This window comes from Brassica oleracea, chromosome C8 (genome assembly GCF_000695525.1).
Source record: "Brassica oleracea var. oleracea cultivar TO1000 chromosome C8, BOL, whole genome shotgun sequence".
Lineage (NCBI taxonomy): Eukaryota > Viridiplantae > Streptophyta > Magnoliopsida > Brassicales > Brassicaceae > Brassica > Brassica oleracea.
The window spans coordinates 39,001,008-39,020,413 of record NC_027755.1 but is presented as its reverse complement, the minus strand read 5'-3'; the positions used below and the strand labels follow the sequence as shown (position 1 = coordinate 39,020,413).

Genomic DNA, 19,406 nt, shown 5'->3' with positions numbered 1-19,406 from the left:
GGAGTTTGGGTTTTTTTTTTTTTTTTTTTTTTGTATATATTTTGAATGCAAAGATCACATTGTATAAACATATTACGTTAGAATTTAATAACAGCACGTAGTTCCTATTACAAATCTGTTTTATTTAAACTAGAGACGAAGGCTTAGTTGTGTTTTTTTTTTCCGGTGACCGAATGAGGTTAGGTAGTGCAAGTCCAAAGGTGTTTTGAGGCACTTGCATTGGCAGTGGTCCTTATTGATGCACCTTCTGCTAGTGGTCCTCTGGCATAAGCAACCATCACAATTTGCTTTTAATTTGTCGATTTTTAACATATAAATGGAGTTGACAAAAAAAAAACATTTAAGTGGAAATTACATTAAGTAATATTAAAATCTAGAGAATATTAAGTCGATCTTTAAAAGTTACTCCATCGATTCCAAAATACATAAAAATTTAAAATAGTACACAGTATTAATTTTTTTTTTATTTTTTTCACCTAAAACAATATTATTAAAATAGAAATTTAAAAATATTCAGTCAATTATAAAATAAACTATAAAATATCACTGATTTTTTATAAGAATAAAATTCAAATTAAAATATAAAACATAAAACATCTTATAGTTGAAGCATCAAAAACTTTCTTATTAAGCGAATTGATTTTAAAACATGGGAAACAACGGCCATCGCTTTTGCGGCTGCTCTCTCTCTTCTTCAACTAGAAAGAGATCTCAGGAGCTCTGTTAGTTATTCTTTTATTCCCAAAATACCCTTCCTTCGACTTCTCACCTAAAATCTCCCCCAAAATTCACAAATTCAACGATCTCGACGATGATGGAGAGAACGTACGGCCGCCGCAAGCCGGGCATACCGCCGAGAACCCCATCCAACTCTCTAAACGACACCGTTTCGCAGCCGGAGTATCTCTCCTCCTCTTCGTCTCCAGACATCGAGCCCCTTGACTACCCACTCGTTCCTTTCTTCAGCCAAGAGTCTTCCACGTACCGAGAGGATTATCCGGAGCCCGTACGGAGGGAGAAAAGAGCGAGGAACCGTCGTGAGGCTTTTGCTATGACTTCCACGTTGCTCGAAGCGCAGGAGTTTGGGGAGCTGATGGAGCACGAGGACGAGGTTAACTTCGCGCTTGATGGGCTGAGGAAAGGGCAGCAGGTGAGGATCAGGAGAGGTAGCTTGTCGTCTTTGCTTGCGATTTGTGCTTCTCAGCACCAGCGCCGGTCGTTGAGAGCTCAGGGGTACAGCTTGAGCCCTAGTTTCTTAGATTCTTCGGTTTCACCGTTACTTTTAGCGTTTGAATTTTTTTCAAATTTATCATAAATTTTGCGAATTTTCATGTGGGTTTTGCGAAAAGGCTTTGCTTTAGGTCTTCTGGATTAGGGCACGATTTGGAATGGATTAGATCTAGCATTTCTTATAGGTTTTAGTGAATTGGAATGGTATATTATAGGATAGCGTTTGTATCATGATGCACTCCAAGTAAGGTTTTGGGAACATGTTTAGTTCATCTTCAAGGGCTGGAGATATTGTATTTGTCTCATCACTCAGTTAATTCATTGGTTGAGTCGATGAGAAGGTCCCAGATGGATTATACAATTATGAAATCTCACCAAAGGATTTTTTCCTAATTGTGTGGTAGCTTATTGTTTCAGGATCTCCCAGTCCATAATTGATGCGATATTGAATCTTACCCTTGATGATATACCAAGCAATCTCGCCGCAGCAACCCTTTTCTTTGTGCTAACTGCTGATGTAAGTGACTAGCAGATGCTCAAATATGTTTTTGCTTGTTGGTTACAGTTTCACTTTGTATATATAATTCTGCTTATTCATTTCATGGTTCCAGGGCCAAGACGAGCACTTTATGGAGTCACCCAAGTGCATCAAGTTTTTGATAAAGTTGTTGAAACCTGTGACTGTCACTAGCACCCAAGGGAAGCCACCGAATATTGGATTTAAGCTCTTATCATTACTTAAGGATGTTGATCCAGCACGGGATGCAGTGAAAGTGAATGATCCGAGCTCTAGTGTTATACTTTCAAGAGTTCAGGAGCTTCTTGTTAATTGCAAGGAAATGAGATCTGTTGATAGCTATCAAACCGAGACCACCAGACCTGAACTAAGTACAAAATGGGTAGCTTTGCTAGCTATGGAGAGGGCGTGCTTATCCAAAATTTCTTTTGATGGTATTTGATTTTTCTTGTCTCTTTTGTTGGAAATGATGACTAGCTAAATTATTCAGAGATAATCTTAGAATGGATAAAGATAGATGTAATAGACAGTGTTCCCTCCAGTAATTTATTTTGCTTCCCTAGATTCTACGGTGATAATATTGTGATCCTTTGTCTAATCTTTAATAAATTTTTATTTTCCGTACCCAGATACTTCTGGTTCTGTGAAAAAGACCGGAGGGAATTTCAAGGAGAAACTGCGAGAACTAGGAGGACTTGATGCAGTCATCGAGGTTGTTATTGACTGCCACACTGTCATGGAGGTGTGAGCCTGTTTCTTCTTTTCATCTGCACCATAATAGAATACAATCTTTGGTCTCTAACTGCCTAGGACGTTGATAACTTGTATAAACCATCTTAGATTGGTATTTTGTAAGCTGCATTAGTTTTCTTTGATTGCGGGAAGTTTGCAATTGCATAATGTGATATTCAGCGAGAGAATTTAATACAGATTCTATATGCAGCGCTGGATGGAATATGACGCACTCTCCGTCCAGGATAAGAAAGATAACCAGCATAAGCAGAGTCTAATGTTGCTCTTGAAATGTTTGAAAATCATGGAAAATGCTACGTTCCTCAGCATAGACAACCAGGTATCTCATATATTGGTTGCTAGATTTATGACAATCTTTAGGTTATTCTGACGTTAATCAACTGTTATCAAGTTGTAGTATATACAAATCAATGTCTGAGGTAATATTAACTGTAACCGCTAATTTTGTTTGCCAGAGTCATTTGCTCGGATTTAAGAAATGTTTGGGTTCTCGTGAATCCCGAATGTCTTTCACAGAGCTCACGTTAAGTGTCATTAAGATGCTTTCAGGTTCGCAATGATCCCCATGTTTGGTTTGAGCACATTATGACTTCTTCTCGTTCTATCATCTCTTAACCTGATAGCTGGTTGGGTTGATGGCTAGGTCTTCACCTGCGTGGAGGGTTTTCAAGTTCTCACAGTAACAATGTAAATCCTCATTGTTCAGCTGGTGGTATATTGAGAGCAGATCGTAGAGGTACTTATTCTTACAGTTACAAAATGAGTCTCTATCCCCTTCGTATCTCTGTATTTTTATATGTTAAGCCACTTCTCTTTTGCAGTGAACGATGAGGTCGTGACAATCAGTTCAGATACATGCTCAAGTTTTGGCTCTATCTCCACGAGGAATGAAAGCGTATCCCAGAGAAGCCATACCATAATCGATTTAGATTCTCAATCAAGTGTTTCAGGAAATGAGCCCACTACGTCAACGACAAGACTCGGTTCCACCATCCCTGCTTCGTTTGCAGGCAGATTGGCGTCATTAGGTAGTGACATTGCCAGAAGTACATCAAGGACTAGTCAAGTTGGAGAACCAAGTTGTAAAAGAAACGGAAACTTTTCATTCACAGAGGAAAACGAAGATCCTTTTGCGTTTGATTTGGAGGATTCTGAACCTTCCAAGTGGGAATTAGTATCTGTAAAGCAAAAGAAATCCAGAGCTCAAAAGAAGAAAGGATATCACAAACAAAGTAAAGATGAATGTTGTTATCAGCTGCACTCGAGCCAAGAGGAATCATCAAACCATAGGGTAAATTCCGAGGAAGAATCAAGTGACAAATACTATATATCTCTGCAAGTATCTTCTTCTACAAATGACGTTGATGAAGAATGTCTCTGTCTTTTATCTGATTGCCTTCTAACAGCCGTTAAGGTAATTTCATTAGTCTTTTAACATCTCTTTGCTGGAATAGCATCAATTAAGTTGATGAGTATTCATTTGCAGGTTTTGATGAACTTAACAAATGATAACGCTGTCGGTTGTCGGCAAGTTGGTGGGTGCAGAGGGCTGGAAAGCATGGCTGAATTAATCGCCAGACATTTTCCGTCTATCACCGAATCTCCGCTTTTCAGTGAGATGGAAGGAACTGGATCTTCCCATCAGAAGAAAGACAAACATCTTACAGATCAGGAGTTAGATTTTCTTGTTGCCATCTTGGGTTTGTTGGTTAATTTGGTTGAGAAAGACGGCGTGAACAGGTACGTAAGAACTTAATACCATCATGTGGTTGTGTCAACAGAAATCGAACTAGTCGTACTCTATTTATTTGTAGATCACGGCTTGCTTCAGCGAGTTTTGCTATTACAAAACCAAAAGGGTTGCAAGAGAGTGAACAGGAGATGATTCCTTTATTATGTTCAATCTTTCTCACCAATCAAGGATCAGAAGACACCAAAGAAGAAACAACTACTTTCACCTTGGTGAGTATCAGCATCTAACTATTTCTTGCTCATACTTTTGAGATCCCCAGAAAAAGTAAACCTGCTTCATTTTTGGTGTTCAGGATGATGAAGAAGCTGTTTTAGAAAGTGAAAAGGAAGCGGAGAAGATGATCGTGGAGGCATACTCTGCTCTACTACTCGCGTTTCTTTCAACTGAAAGGTCTTTTTCATTTTCAGTTGTATTATATGTTATAATATATCTAATCTTTCAAGAAACTAAACATGTTCTTGGATTCACTAGCAGTACAAGTATACGCAACTCCATAAGAGACTATCTCCCGAAACGCAATCTCGCAATTCTTGTACCTGTCTTGGAGAGATTTGTGGTATGTGCCTCTTTAACATATTATGGCTGCTCGGTTTCAGATTCTTCAATGTAAATGTGTTCTTTTGTTTTGTTCAGGCATTTCACACAACTCTAAACATGATCCCTCCGGAGACACATAAAGCAGTGATGGAAGTGATAGAATCCTGCAAATTACCGTAAAAACGAATAGAAAAGGGCAAATTAGTTCTTCATTCGCCTTCTTCTCTGTACAGCTGCAAAAAGAAACTTGGAATGCTTTGGGGTGATGATTACTGACTCTGGGGATTATATACTGTGATTCATAGTGTGATCATGTTGATGTATAATATAAGGCTACAAGTAGTATGTTAGATCTTTTCCTTTTAGAGTTTGATCACGTTGTCTGTCTCAGCTGTCTTTTACTTACACACTCCATTCTTTTGTAGTTTTCTTGATACACATAATCATATATACAAGTTTTCTTTACAGACATTTTTCTTACAAATTGTTATATTACATCCTGAAATGATTTATGTGATGTAAATAAATGTCATTAAGTGTTGATATTTCACAGCACTTTCGAGTTATGAAATTTGAATTTATATCTTTTGAAGTCATGAGTCATTGGTTTTGAGGACTAATTCAATCTCACTACCCAACTCTCTGGTAAGCTTATCAGCTCGGTCATCATGTCCACCAGCAAATATGTAAACTCTGTATGCAAAATGAAATGCTTTCCACAACGTTTTAGCAAATCCTACAGTCTTATTCTTGATCATGCTCCGCTTTGCCTTGCGCGATTCTGCAGTATGTGATGCAATCTTTGCTTCTCTTTTCTCCTATGTGTTTTAAAACCAAGAGATTCCGTTTAATAGAGTTTGATCAAATGTATGTTGCAAGTTAAAAAGGTTTTATATCTCGGAGTTAGTCCTCCTACCTTTAAAGCAAGTTCAATGCAACCTGATGAGATGTCAACCATTGATTCCTTGATCCGAGTAAGGATACTGAAGTCGAAAGGGATGTTATGTCTCTTGAACTTCTTTTCCTCTTCTGCTTTGATCTGGTCTAGAGTTTCAATCTCTCTTCTGATCTGTTTTTATCATTACTCTTCAGATCAATTCACTACGTGTGGAAGAAGAAACAACAACAAAAAAAGAAGGGGACGACACCTATGACTTGCCTTTGCAAAGTAACGTTCAGTCTTGTCAAAGAGTTGGTTCGCTGGAGACTCAATCTTCCAGTTCTTGAGCTCTTTGATCATACCCTGCAGCTTTGAGTGCAACGCAGAAGCCATTCTTATAGCATCAAGTTTATCCTCCGGGAACCCTTCACATCTCGCTAGAACCTAACCAAAGTTCAAACATCTTTCACTTGATCACAAATCACAAGGTAACATCTCTAACACTTCTCTTGTTGTCACTTACCTGTCTTTCATCTGTTAGTTTCTCAAGCACTGATTCTATATACCTGTGGAACCTCTGAAGCTCAGTCATGTCAATACTCTTGAAACTGGAGATCTCTGCTTTAAGCTCATTGATTGCTTTCATATACATTTGCACATCTGCTTCTATTTGCTGAAAGTAAGGTGACCTGTGTAACCATAAAACATAAAGCTAAGTAACAGTTTTTTGAGCTTTGTTGTTTATAAATCTGTAATGTGGTTTTACTTCTTTGTTATCTCAGCAAGAGCATCGGCCATTCCTTGCTTTCCACCAACGCCTTTGCTTCCTACTCCCACTCCACGTAGTCTTGGTTTTGGATCCTTCCCTTCGATTTTCGCCTTGAGAAATCTGTAAAGTTCCCCTAATTTGGTTGATCTCTTCAGTTTACCAGTTGCTTTCTTGGCTCCCAAGCGAAGTGGCGGTGGTGGTGGAGGAGCCCCTGTTCTTTTTCCGGGAGCCGTTGGAAGTGGATGTGGTGGCAGTAGTGCTGAAACCCCTGGAGGGTGAGGAGGAGGTGCTGCTGACTTTTTTGCAGTAGCCATTGGAAGTGGCTGTGGTGGCAGTAGTGATGCAGCCCCTGGAGGTTGAGGAGTTAAAGCCAAAGATTCCAGAACAGTTTTAGATTTCTCTGAACCTTTTGAGTAGCTTTTATCATCAGTTTGACTCTTAATACTATCTTTATCCTCAGTAATTGCTTTCTCCTCCATTTTCTGAACCCTCTCTGTTGTTTCTCTCTTCTGCTTCTCCTTAACACTCTCATTATCACCATGATTTTCTTTCTGGCACATACCTTTTTGAATAGTGAATAGCTTCACATTGATGGGAATCAGTATTACAAGCGCTTGCATTCTCACATGTCTTGGAAGATTTGAAACAGAGATTTTAATCTCTCCAACTTTACTTGGTGGATGCAGCACCGTTCTTGGCGTGATCGGTTGCTTAGTGAATGATTCTGATGGCAATGAGGCTCGCTTGCTAGGTGTTTTACTCCGAGGAGGAGTAATAACCTTTTTATTCTGTTCCTCAATGTTGATCTCAGTCATGTTGAGCATCTCGTTGCTCCCAGTAATCAGTCCATCTAATGCAGCTAAAAGTTTTCCCACTGCAAGAAACCAAATCAAGACAATAACATCCTAACAACATGGTTCTTATCCATCTCCTTTTGCTTACATTTTTCGATCCGGCAATATGTTAACCGACGCCTTAGCAATGAAGCTACTTCTTGACTACACTCCTCACCTGTTAGAACTTTTTATTTAATGAAATGATTGTTCAAGAAAAAAAGAGAGTTGCATAAAAATCTTAAAACTTTTTAGAATGCATACCAAGTTCATCAGACAGATTCTTCCTAGGAATAGTACTGTTCCTGTACTTGGATTTCATGATCCATTCGTGATCATCGATCCATGAATCTCCAATCGACTTCAAAGTGTTGTAAAAGTGGTCAAGCAACTGTTGCAAGATCAGTTGTGATCAGAGAAAAGAAAACAAAACAAAACATCACAATAAGGTCAGATCTTAACGTAAATTAATAGTCATGAAATGAATTCTGCATGGATACCTTATCTGTATTTGCATGTCTTATATCCAAGAGGCACGAGCTCCCAACAATCTCAGGACAAAGCTTGTGAAGATCTTCCATGGTACGCATCACCATCTACCAATAGGCACAAAATATGTAAGAAGATGCAACAAAATATCTACGTATCAGTTCTTCTTGATAAAATATTATCCCACGTAAACTTACATTGGTTATGGAAAGATAACCGGTGAGATGAGGAAGGTTAATGATGCCTCTGAATGTTAGAATCTTCCTTCGAAGCTCGAGCATGAAAATGAAATTTCCTGTCCATTTGTCGCAGTTCGAACTTGAGATCTTTGTTCGTTCTCTGTGAGCACTTTGTATATCTTCGGCCAACGAAGCAACACGTCTTGATGTTTTTGGGCTAATGGATAGAGATCTAGACTCCATGATCGATGATGGTGGAGAAACCAAAGAAGGTTTAACATCTTGTTTGGTCTTGCTACTCGTAAGTAATGTTTGCCCTTTTACAGGCTGTAACAAAGTTCACAACAAATAAAAAACATAGATCAAATCGATGATTAAAAACAAATGGTGAAGCTGTGGTTTTACCTCAACTTTATGGGATCTCACACTCATCAACGGAGAAAACGATAGGAATGAAGTGTGTGAAGCTTAGAGTCGTGACTGTTAACGCTAGCTCTCCACATCTATAAGAGCAGCTCCAAGAGACGTTCTCCTCTAGAGTTTTTCATCTAAGAAAATAAAAACAAATGAAAAATGATGAAAAAGAAAAAGAAAAATATCTCAAATTCTCAATTAATGATTTATAAGATATTCATGAAATACTTCTAAAATCTTTGTTATTTTTAATTAATTTCTTTTTATATTAAATTTATATAAATAACTAAATTATATTAAAATATAATATTATTGTTTAATATCTTTCTTAAAAATCTATGACTGGACTTGCTCTCATCATTTATCCAATTTAAACACATGGCATCTCCTAATAGATTTCCTGACATAAGAAGATACAAACATAAATGGTAAAACTGTTTTATTTCTTTGTTTTTTGGTCAACAGAGAATATTTATTAATAACTAAAATTAAAACGTTCAATTTATTTAATTTTCTTTTTGTTTGAAACTGAAAGTTAATATTGTTAATGTTAACTTTCAACTACGCCAGCAAGAGCCAGCAAAATTACCGTCTTAAATAATCTGCTCGCTTTCTTTTTGGGAAAATCGCATTTTAACTCCTCAAAGTGAGCAGAAGACGCACTTTAAACCTCAACGCTTAAAAACTAACACTTTAAACCATCAAAGGTACATCCCTAACACATTTAACCTCCAAACTTACCTCCGTGTTTCCGCCGTCGAAATGTTAAACGGAACAGTAAACGTAGTTTACAGACTCATTAACAGACGTTTTACTTAAAAAACGTGTTAAACATGTGCTCTACTAACTTAACGAAAATCAAAATCAAATTGGGGATCTAGGGTTTATAACTCTAATCCGATAAAAATAGAAACAGAGGAGACATCGAAAGCAGAGCAAGACGATTTGAAAGAAGAGAAAGACGAAATCGAATGCTCTTTTCGAAATGGGGTAAGCTTTCGTTTCTCTCCCCATATCGATTCTGGGTGTTTGGTGCTTGTCTGGATGATCTAACATTTTTTTCTTTTCTCCTACTCTACAGAGAAGGGATGATGATTGATTTGAGAATCCATGTCGATGGATCTATGGAGAAAAACAACGGTGACTACAAGTACGTGGGAGAGCTGTTTGAAATTTCTGTGCAGTGGGAATTGTATGACATCTCATGGGAAAAATTCATACGCTTCAGCAGAGAAGATGCAAAGATCATTGATCCAATAAGATTCGTATGGTACAAAGATATTGCGAAGGAGATGAACACAGTGACCTATGTGTTTGAAAAAAATCCTGATGATATGTTTCTCTTGATGTGTCTTGCCAAAGAAGCTGGTGCGATTGATTTCTTCATTGAATATGATGTCTCCGATGTTAGATATAATGAAGAAAAAGAATTTCCAGAGAGTGATGGAGAAGAAGAAGTGGAGAGGCCACTAGAAGATGAAGAACCTGAACAATCAGAGGAAGAAGATGAAGAAAATCCTCAGGCTGATGAGAATGAGACTGAAGAAGGCGAAGAGAATGTGGCTCCTCAGGCTGGTATCGTTGATGAGAATGTGACTGAAGAAGGTGAAGAAAGAGAACAAGCTGAAATTGGTGATGAAGTGGTTCAAGATGCTGGAGATGGTGGTGAAGATGAAAGGTTTAGGGCAGTTTTTGAAGAAGGTACTATGGCGAAGCTTGGAAAAGAAGCTTATCAAAATTTGGAAGAAAAGGAAACAGCTGAAAGAGAAGCAGAAGAAAGTGACGAGGAATGTGTGTTGGAAGAGGATGCCGCAAATCCAGACACACCAATAGGATCAGAGGAGGAGTGGGAGCAATGGGATGATCCAAAAGGGAGAAGGAATGGAAAGCCAAAGTTCCATGGCGATTTGGAAAAACCACCATACATTTGGTTGTTCCAGAAGTTTAACTCGGGTTTGGAGTTCAAAGACCAACTCCTTAGATACTCCTTGAAGACACAATACGATGTGAAGATGGCTAAGTCGGAATCAAACAGAATTGCTGTCGTTTGCTGCGGTGAGAAATGCAAGTTCAGAGTATACTGCTCTTTTGAACCACCTATCAACAAATGGATGGTTAAAGTCTGCCATATGCGTCACAATCATGGAAAATCAAGCAGAGTTTCAATGTTGAAGCAAGGCGTCATTGCAGGGCTATTTAGAGAAGAAATACGCAGGAATATTAGCTTACAAGCTGCTGCCATCAAAGACACAATCAAGGAGCGATACAATATTGTGGTTCCACTTTCCAAGTGTTATAGAGGTAGGCGAATTGCCTTGGACTCCATATTGGAAGCGCAAACAACTCAGTTTGGTAAGCTGTGGGATTATGAAGCTGAGCTCAAGCGAACACATAGTGGTATCAGAACTGATCTCTGCACTATGCAGAAAAATGGTGTGGAAATGTTTGATTGTTTCTATATCTGTTTCGAGGAGTTTAGGACTACTTGGAAAAAATGTTGTAGACCGGTAATTGGGTTAGATGGATGTTTTCTGAAATGGGAGTTGACTGGTGATTTGCTTGCAGCCGTTGGGAGAGATGCGGATAACCGAATGTATCCAATTGCATGGGTAGTGGTTAGAGGTGAGAATAAAGATACTTGGGGCTGGTTTGTGAAGAAGCTGAAAGCAGATTTAGACTTAGGAAACGGAGAGCAACTGACTATTATATCTGATAAGCAAAAAGGGCTAGTGATTGCGATAGAGGCTGAGCTTCCAAATGCTGAACATCGTATGTGTGCGAGGCATATCTATGCCAATTGGAGAAAACAAGGATTCTCAAGGTTAGAATACAAGAATCTCTTTTGGGGTGTTGCCTACAGTTTTACTGAAGGAGAATATGATGAGCGAATGAAGCTACTCGAGGACTATGATCAGACGGTTTGCGATGCTCTACTAGAAACAGAACCACGTAGATTGTGCCGTGCATTCTTCAGTTTGGAGTCACATTGTGCAGATGTTCACAACAACTTATCCGAGAGTTTCAACAGGACTATCAAGATGGCCAGGTCGAAGCCAGTGATTAATCTTTTAGAGGACATACGAAGACAAGCTATGAGAAGGGTATCAAGAAGGTTTCTGAAAGCTGAGAAGTGTGACACGTTTGTCACACCAATTACAATGGTGGTGTTAGAGAAGGCTAGGGTTGCTAAGCAATATTGCTCGACATTACGCAGTAGCAAGCATGTGTACGAGGTGAATGAGTTCGAATGTGGTTATTCTGTGAATTTAGCCACTCACCAATGTGCTTGTCGAAAGTGGGATCTAACCGGTATACCGTGCAAGCATGCTGTGTGTATTTTGGATGATAATGAAGATGATGCAACGAGGTATGTAGCAGAGTACTATTGCACGAGTGTGTTGAGGGCAACATATGAAAATAACATCAAACCTGTGAGAAGTTCTGGAAGAAGACATACAAGACTCCAATTGCTGTTCCTGAATTTCGTAAACCACGAGGACGTCCAAAGACTAGAGACCGGAGAAAAGAACCGTTTGAAGATCTTAAAACTGCAGGAAAATCAACTAGACATGGAAGAATTCCACATTGCAGCCAATGCAAGCAAGCTGGACACATTAAAACAAGTTGCAAGAATGAACCTGTTACTGTAGAAGGACGAAAGAACCGACGAGGCTGACCTCGAAAGCATCCAAATGAGGTTTATTATATGTTTTGTCTCTCTTGCTTAAAGTAATAAAATGTCTCTAAATAATGATTGTGTTTCAGGACCATCCGAAACCACCACCAAAGCCAAAAGGAAGAAAGAAAACATTAGTGAGCAGCTCTCAGCCTGTAACTTCAACTGATAACATAGTAGCTGATGTAAGTTCTAGTGCTCCTCAACCTTCGTCCTCAACAAATCAGGTCAAGCCACATGTGAAGAAGGCCCCTACAGGGCGACCATTGAAGATAAGGAAAACTGCTGCCATTCCATTTGGTGTTGGGACGTCTTGGAGTCCTTACATTGATCGCCCTTTCGAAGTTTTTGGAGACCGGGTTTATGATAGGTCTAACCTTAACCCACAAGACCCTAACATCCAGCCTGCTCAAGGCGAAAGCAGCCATCCTCCAACAAACTAAGTTGTTTGATTCAGTTTTTACTTGTTTTGGTGTTTGATTGTAGCATCTTTTTTGTGTTTAGTAGACTCTATTATCGGCTTCAGACTCATGTTTTTACTCTATTATCGGCTTTAGACTCATGTTTTGAACTTCATTTTGTTACACTTTTTCTTTGTTTTCATAATCAAGAGGAATCCAATGCAATACTTAACTTGAAATCAGTCTTACAAACACTGCCATAACATAAGAACAAAGTCTTACACAGCCACTATAAGGCTTACAACACAATAACAAAAGAACAAAGTCTCACATAAACCAAGCCAACAGCTAACATCTCAGACTAAGACAACAACATCAGTACTTGGACATAACAATCATCCCTCCCAAAATGATAGCAAATCCGACTGACGAGGCCACAAGAACATTGCGAAACACAACACTCCTCTCACCTAGTATCAACACTTCTTTCTTCAAGGCTTCACATTCTTCAACTCTTTCTTTAAATTTTTCCACAAATTCATTCGAAATATCCATGTTCGAGCCTTCATGATTTGGAATAGTTACCTTGTTCCTCAGAACGGCCAGCTCCTCCTTTTGCTCTCAAATTGTGTCTCTCGCTGCCAGTAAAGCCAGATGCTGCCATCCATGTGGTTTCTCCACATCAAACCAACGAAAAAAGTTACAATTCTCATACCCATTCCTAACTCGACGCCCTTTGCAACCGAAGAATCTACGCCCCGGGTTTTCACGAGTCCAAGCTCTCTCAATCTTTGCCTTGCGATTACAATCGCAAAGAACTCCATGCTCAGTCGAGGAAGAAGAAATTGCACTCTGGGAATTCACACTTAGGAAATTATCACTTTGAGACATCATCTTCCACTCTCTGCGAAAATCTCTCTTTAACTCTCTCTTCTTTCAAATCGATGTCTCCTCTGTTTCTATTTTTATCGGATTAGAGTTATAAACCCTAGATCCCCAATTTGATTTTGATTTTCGTTAAGTTAATAAAGCACATGTTTAACACGTTTTTTTAAGTAAAACGTCTGTTAATGAGTCTGTAAACTCCGTTTACTGTTCCGTTTAACATTTCGACGACGGAAACACAGAGGTAAGTTTGGAGGTTAAATGTGTTAGGGTTGTACTTTTGATGGTTTAAAGTGTTAATTTTTAAGCGTCGAGGTTTAAAATGCATCTCCTGCTCACTTTGAGGGTTTAAAATGCGATTTCCCCCCTTCCTTTTCTTTTCTCGACTAGTACTGCATGCTTTAACTATAGTACGTGTAAAGACAAAGTTGGTTATAAATTCTAAAACGTGAAATTTAAATCTAATCGTAAAAAAGGTGTCGGCGTATGCCTGTGATTTCTTTAAGAGTTGCTATTATTTTTCCAGGATTTACAGGTTAAAGCAAAATGGTCATTAAAAAATTATTAATTTCACTGTTATGGAATTTTTATTTAATGAAGAAAGTTAGGCTAAATTAGCCAATAAATACCCAAAACTCTCACTTCACTAATTAAACACAACTCTGTCCTCTGTTATGTGTTATGGGTTGTTGCGTCAGCTCCCTCACCGCCGACCAGAAAGATGATTCCATCTCCGGCACGAACGCAGCACCGCCTCCATCCGTCGTCGAAGAAGAGACAGTAGTCAAAGAAGTCTTGTCCGAAACCACATTGGTAACTGACAACACGAGGTCGAACAAGGTTCCTGAAGACAAGGAGAAGAAACCCGTAGCTGTCAACGTAGCTCCAGGCCCTGGTTTAACCGAGAACGGTTTAGTTAAACCGAAAAAAGGATCGGAAATTTGCAGTTTGAGCGAGAATCTGCTCTCTATAGTGAATGGGTGCAACGAGGAAGAAGCGAAACAGAGGAAACTACATGGTGTGAGAGAGCGATCTCCGGCGAAATCTCGGAACCGGGTCATGGTTCATAATTACCCGACCCGGAGAACCGATATGTCGCCACGTAAGAGAAACACGGAAGGAGGAGGAGAAGAAGCTGGCTCGGTGAGGCTGGTGCCTTCGGGTACGGGTCAGAGAGACCCGAATAAAAGATCCGGGAGGAGAAGGTCCAGGTCAGTCATGATAGGTCCGACTCGGGATCATTATTGTACGGACAATGGTGGAGCAAATCTGTCTCCGGGTCGGGTGAGACCTGATCCTGATAAGAACGGGTCGGATCATCATCAGTGGCTGAGTTGCGGTGCAGCTGGAGATAATGACGTATCTACCCCTATCATCGACTCATTTGAGAACTCTCTTGTCACTCTGGAGTGTTTCATCTTTCTTTGACATTTTTATGGAAAAAAAATGTCACCGGAGAATAACAGTCTCGAATTATCGCCGAGATTTAATCAACTACTTTTATTGATTTAATCAACTGCTTTTATTAATTTACTACGGTGTAACCGCTAACCATCATAGGCATAATAGGAACATATACAAAAAAATGAATAAGAATAAAATTTTGGGAATATGATTCCTTATTTTATGATTCTTTACAAACAAATTAATGAGAAAGAACAAAATAGAAAAAAATATTTTTCATGAAATGTAATTTTTTTAAGAAATCTTAAAGAATGTAGGTTACTCTTCATTTCTTGGTTATATCATTCAAATCTCAAAGTCTAAGAGATTCTGACATATTCATATGGGTAAATCTATTATTTAAAATACATAATTAATAATAGTTGACTAATTTTTTTATTTTCTTTAATTTTTTAAAAATTAATATTTTTATGCCTGAAAAAATAAATAGTTGATTTTTAAATACTAAATAGACACTTATTTTGTTTATAAACAATTTGTTTGGTTCAGTTGTCTTTTGGGTATATTAGATTTCATTTATTGCTCTTAATTGAACTATAATTATTTTATGATTCTATATATATGGAAATCTTATTAACTTTGTTAGTTACATTTAGTTTGGTTAAATGTCTTTGATTTATAATATATTTTCACAAAATTGTATATAACTAATTTAATATATGCTAGTTTGGAATACAGATGGATAAATGTTGCCAATTCGAATTGACAAGTGAACAATAATATTTTTAGTTCATACATATAAATAAATATTTTTGAATTCCAAAATCTAAAGTTTCTTATGTTATTAGACAATTGATATTCGATCTTGCATATTGATATTCATTTGTCAAGAAACAGACAGAGATATAATCAACTATAAAAACTGAAAATAGAGTATTATTTTCAAATCGTTTGATATGTTCGTATTTGTGTTATTCACAGCTTGCTCAAATCTCATACATAAAATTCTATTAAATTATGTTATTGTTTAATAGTTTGGATACCCAGTCTTGTAAAAAGATATTGATATCCTTCAATTTGGTTACCCATGAAAGTAGTGTCATTTTTACTTCAGAAATTTAGATTTTTAATGACAAAGATTTGATAACCTTTTTGTCTGGTAAATCATTTAAACTTTTTTCTCTTTTCCATAGCAGTTTTTATTATTATTTAGGCTCATCTTTTGTAGAAAGCATTGCACATATTTTGCTTTAAAAGCTTTCTTGCTTGTCCTTTTGTACCCACACACCACATAAACTATTTTCTGGGATGAAATTAAGTTGAGTAATCTGGCGAAGCAAAGACGGTCTTTTTACCGTTAATTAGCTAAAAAGTTTGTGATCATACTTTTTGTTTTGTTTCAAGTTTGGCTTATGTATATTGTAAAACAAAAACATGATGAGAGCATAATTTCTAGACTAAATTAATATAATCAAAAGTGCATCATATGACATTATATCTATTGATATCCATATCGTTCCTCGAAGAAACTATAACTTTAGAATAACATTTATATCGTGAGTTACAGAGACTAGATGATTTATAGAGAATCAAAAAATGGTAGGACAGATAATGTTGTGAGGGAGAATCCAGAACCAAAGTTTGAACTGCAATTGTTTGAAAATGAATGAAACAATTGTTATGTGATGTGCCTTGGATCCTCTGGTGAGTAGTGACCAAAACGTGCCGTTTGCATTCTTTAATTTTGTTTCGCTTTTTGGGTAATGAGAGACCATCAATGACAAAAATAAAGGCTAACTTTACAAAATCTAATATATTTTGCCTAAATACTGTTAAAAAAAAGAGACCAATGGTTCGAATTCATATTAATGTATCTTCCAATCTCATAACTAGTTTTTGTCTGTATGTTAGTACTGCAATCATTGTTCGGAACAACATAACGTCTGAATTGATAGTTCAATAGTGGTTTATATAACACGGCTATTGGTTTGTGTTTCGGGCCATTGAAGTACAACAATTAACTATTTAATAAGAATGATCCTCAGACAAATGTTGAAAAGTAAAACCATAGTGTTATTCAGTATTCGTCTATCCTGATTGGCATCTTGGTTTTGAGTAAAAAAAAATACAGCATGATAGTCTTCTTCAAAGATTGAATTAGGTAATCATTGTAATCTCTTTGCATTATTGGGGCAACAAAAGATATCCAGTTAGTGGAGGGTTTGTCCGGCCAAAGTACTAACTGTACACGAAAAATGAGTTTTAAGAAGTTAGGACATATGACTATTAAAGTTAATCTCATCTCAGACTAAGAAATCATGGCATTGCGACTTGACAGAACGAGAGAATTTGGAGTTCATTGAGCAGTCTCTCTACAGGTTCAGATTCTGAGAAAGAGAACAAAACAACAAAGTGCCGGATATGTCATCATCCTATTGTTATGTTTCAAGTCCACCCAAGAGAAAGACATCTAGAAGACTAGAACAGATCATGTAAGGTTCGTTTCAGTACAGACACATGTATACCGAAAAGCCAATTTTACAAAACATACTAGAGAATTAACAGATTTGTTCATAACTTTACAAGTAAAACCTAAAAGCAAAGTATAAACATAGTGAGAAAGGCAATAAAGAAGAGCTTGCTCGGTCGTGTTTGATATCTTGAAAATTTCCCAAACCTTTCCTAAGCCAATTTAAGGGCACACCAGAGAACCCACATTGCCCTTGGACATAAAAAAAACTGGTTTCAACTAATAAAAAACCCAATTAACTAGTTAGATGAGGCAATTAAGAAAGCATGTCTAGGAAGCTTCTGTCCAATCTCCCATCCGATAACATATCCATAACCATCTTAACAGTGGAAGCATCTGCTGAGAACCCACACCTCTTCATTTCTTCTATAAGTTCAGCTGATGTGGCTAAGTCACCATCTCGTAGATGTGCTCGGATTAATGTGTTGTGTGGACCACTATCTGGTGCAATCCCATCCTCTTCCAATTTCTTAAACAAGAGGCCCGCTTCCGGCAGTGACCCTTTCTTACATAATCCTCCAATCATTATAGTATATGTTTTGACATTAGGCTTCACTCCTATAAGAGGGAGGCTACAGAATAGATCCCAAGCATCATCGACTTTACTTGCATTTCACATCCCGTGAATGATGATATTATAGATACCAACGTCAAGTTCCGTCTTACTCTTGTGCATTTTTTCAAGTATTCCCAAAGCCTCTTCTACTTCTCCATTTGTCACACAACCCATCCAGCAAAATACCGTAAGTCATAATATTAGGATGAACACCTTCTGAAACCATCTCTTGGAAGAGTTCCTTGGCCACATTAAGTTGCCCAGATTGACAAAAGCCTTGGACGAGAATGTTATAAGTGACTGTATCGGCAACCACTCCTCTAGGAGACGACATTTTGCGGAAAAGTGTCATACCATCATCAACCAGTTTAGCCTTACAGTATCCGTTTATAAGGATATTAAGCGCCACGATATCAGGATCGCATCCCTTGCTAACCAACAGATTCATCATCTGGTTAGCTTCATCTAAGCGGTTCTCCATGCACAACCCATGTATCAAAGAATTATATGTACTGGTGTCAGGATCTATGCCTCTTGTGATCATCTCATACAACTCTTTAGCCTCGGTAAGCTTTCCCTCTTTCACAAGACTATCAATCAAAGCATTGAAAGTGACAATGTTCGGGGTTATTTCCCTTGTGATCATATCCCTCAGCAACTGTGCACCATCATCCCATCTGCCGGCGTTACAGAAGCCTCTTATGAGAGAGTTGTACGTAAAAGACATTTGCTTTGATCCCTTTGGTTTCCATTTCATTGAAAAGGCTGAGTGCATCTCCGAGGCTCCCATCTTTGCAAAGACCATCGATAATCATACTGTATGTGACTACTTGAGGCTTGACCTTTCGATCTTCCATCTTCCTGAGCAGATCCAAGGCCGAGCAGTGTTCCCTGACTTACACATTCTGTTCGTAACCAGACCATACGTAGCTTCATCGGGTTGACATCCATTATCCATCATCCGATCTATTAAAGCCATTGATTCAGATACTCTAACCTTTAAGACAAAGACCATTGACAAGAATGTTGAGAGTGATGAGATTTGGTAAATTTCCACTTTGGACAATACGATCAACCAACTCCACAGCTTCAGAGACTCTACCCTCGAGGCATAATCCATTGAGGAGTGTGTTAAACGTGACAGTGTTAGGCTCATACCTAGGGATGTTAACTACAGGGTTAGGGCCCTATTTTAACCCAGCCCTATTTTAACCCTATTATAATCAAGGGTTAGGACTCGTACCAGGGTTAACTCATTTAATTAAAAAAAATATTTCATTTATTTTTGCTTTTAAATTTTAAAGATAAAACTAGAAAAATTAAGGTATGATATGATTCTTTCCGCCAATTTGTTGAGCAACAAAATCAAAAGTTTTCCTCCCAAAATCGCAAAATCGCAAAAATTGTGTTTTTTTCCGCCAAAACCTAATTTGAGATTTTTCACCAAAACCGCAAAATCGAGTTTTCCCGCAAAAACCGTAAAATCGAGTTTCCTTTCAAAACCGGCAAATCGAGTTTTCCCGCCAAAACTGTAAAATCACGTTTTCCCGCCGAAACAGCAAAATCAACTTTTCCGCCGAAACCGCAAAATCTAGTTTTT

General features: G+C 38.0%; 3 protein-coding genes and 1 pseudogene across 3 annotated transcripts; 2 read left to right on the top strand and 2 right to left on the bottom strand.

The window, feature by feature from the left end:
* The first annotated feature begins 666 nt into the window (after positions 1–666).
* LOC106312736 (wings apart-like protein homolog) lies at positions 667–5,230 on the top strand. Its single transcript, XM_013750359.1, has 13 exons — positions 667–1,233; positions 1,648–1,747; positions 1,842–2,181; positions 2,377–2,489; positions 2,691–2,819; positions 2,956–3,049; positions 3,144–3,236; positions 3,322–3,914; positions 3,987–4,240; positions 4,315–4,462; positions 4,546–4,643; positions 4,728–4,809; positions 4,887–5,230. The coding sequence occupies exons 1-13, from the start codon at positions 812–814 to the stop codon at positions 4,968–4,970; spliced, it is 2,550 nt and encodes an 849-aa protein (XP_013605813.1). The 5' UTR covers positions 667–811; the 3' UTR covers positions 4,971–5,230.
* Positions 5,231–5,383: 153 nt separating this feature from the next.
* On the bottom strand, positions 5,384–8,418 carry LOC106309366 (uncharacterized protein At4g04980). The gene is made up of 10 exons (XM_013746397.1): positions 8,346–8,418; positions 7,959–8,267; positions 7,774–7,868; positions 7,537–7,670; positions 7,382–7,450; positions 6,437–7,313; positions 6,194–6,359; positions 5,950–6,114; positions 5,707–5,859; positions 5,384–5,608 (listed from the first exon to the last, which is right to left on the bottom strand). Exons 1-10 carry the CDS (start codon positions 8,370–8,372, stop codon positions 5,384–5,386), a joined length of 2,220 nt encoding a protein of 739 aa, XP_013601851.1. The 5' UTR covers positions 8,373–8,418.
* A 5,479-nt stretch (positions 8,419–13,897) lies between these two features.
* Positions 13,898–14,881, top strand: LOC106310941. The gene has a single exon (XM_013748171.1). It carries the CDS (start codon positions 13,998–14,000, stop codon positions 14,742–14,744), a length of 747 nt encoding a protein of 248 aa, XP_013603625.1. The 5' UTR covers positions 13,898–13,997; the 3' UTR covers positions 14,745–14,881.
* A 2,625-nt stretch (positions 14,882–17,506) lies between these two features.
* Positions 17,507–19,406, bottom strand: part of LOC106311105 — a 4,819-nt pseudogene continuing 2,919 nt past the window's right edge.

Excerpts from the sequence above, each read along its gene's own strand:
- LOC106312736 (XM_013750359.1), top strand. The coding sequence starts at position 812 with ATGATGGAGAGAACGTACGGCCGCCGCAAGCCGGGCATACCGCCGAGA. Across the intron at positions 1,748-1,841 it reads TCTTTGTGCTAACTGCTGAT|GGCCAAGACGAGCACTTTAT; the intron begins GTAAGTGACTAG and ends TCATGGTTCCAG. Across the intron at positions 3,050-3,143 it reads TGTCATTAAGATGCTTTCAG|GTCTTCACCTGCGTGGAGGG; the intron begins GTTCGCAATGAT and ends GTTGATGGCTAG.
- LOC106309366 (XM_013746397.1), bottom strand. The coding sequence starts at position 8,372 with ATGAGTGTGAGATCCCATAAAGTTGAG. Across the intron at positions 7,869-7,958 it reads GTTATCTTTCCATAACCAAT|ATGGTGATGCGTACCATGGA; the intron begins GTAAGTTTACGT and ends GCCTATTGGTAG. Across the intron at positions 6,115-6,193 it reads AACTAACAGATGAAAGACAG|GTTCTAGCGAGATGTGAAGG; the intron begins GTAAGTGACAAC and ends AACTTTGGTTAG.
- LOC106310941 (XM_013748171.1), top strand. The coding sequence starts at position 13,998 with ATGGGTTGTTGCGTCAGCTCCCTCACCGCCGACCAGAAAGATGATTCC.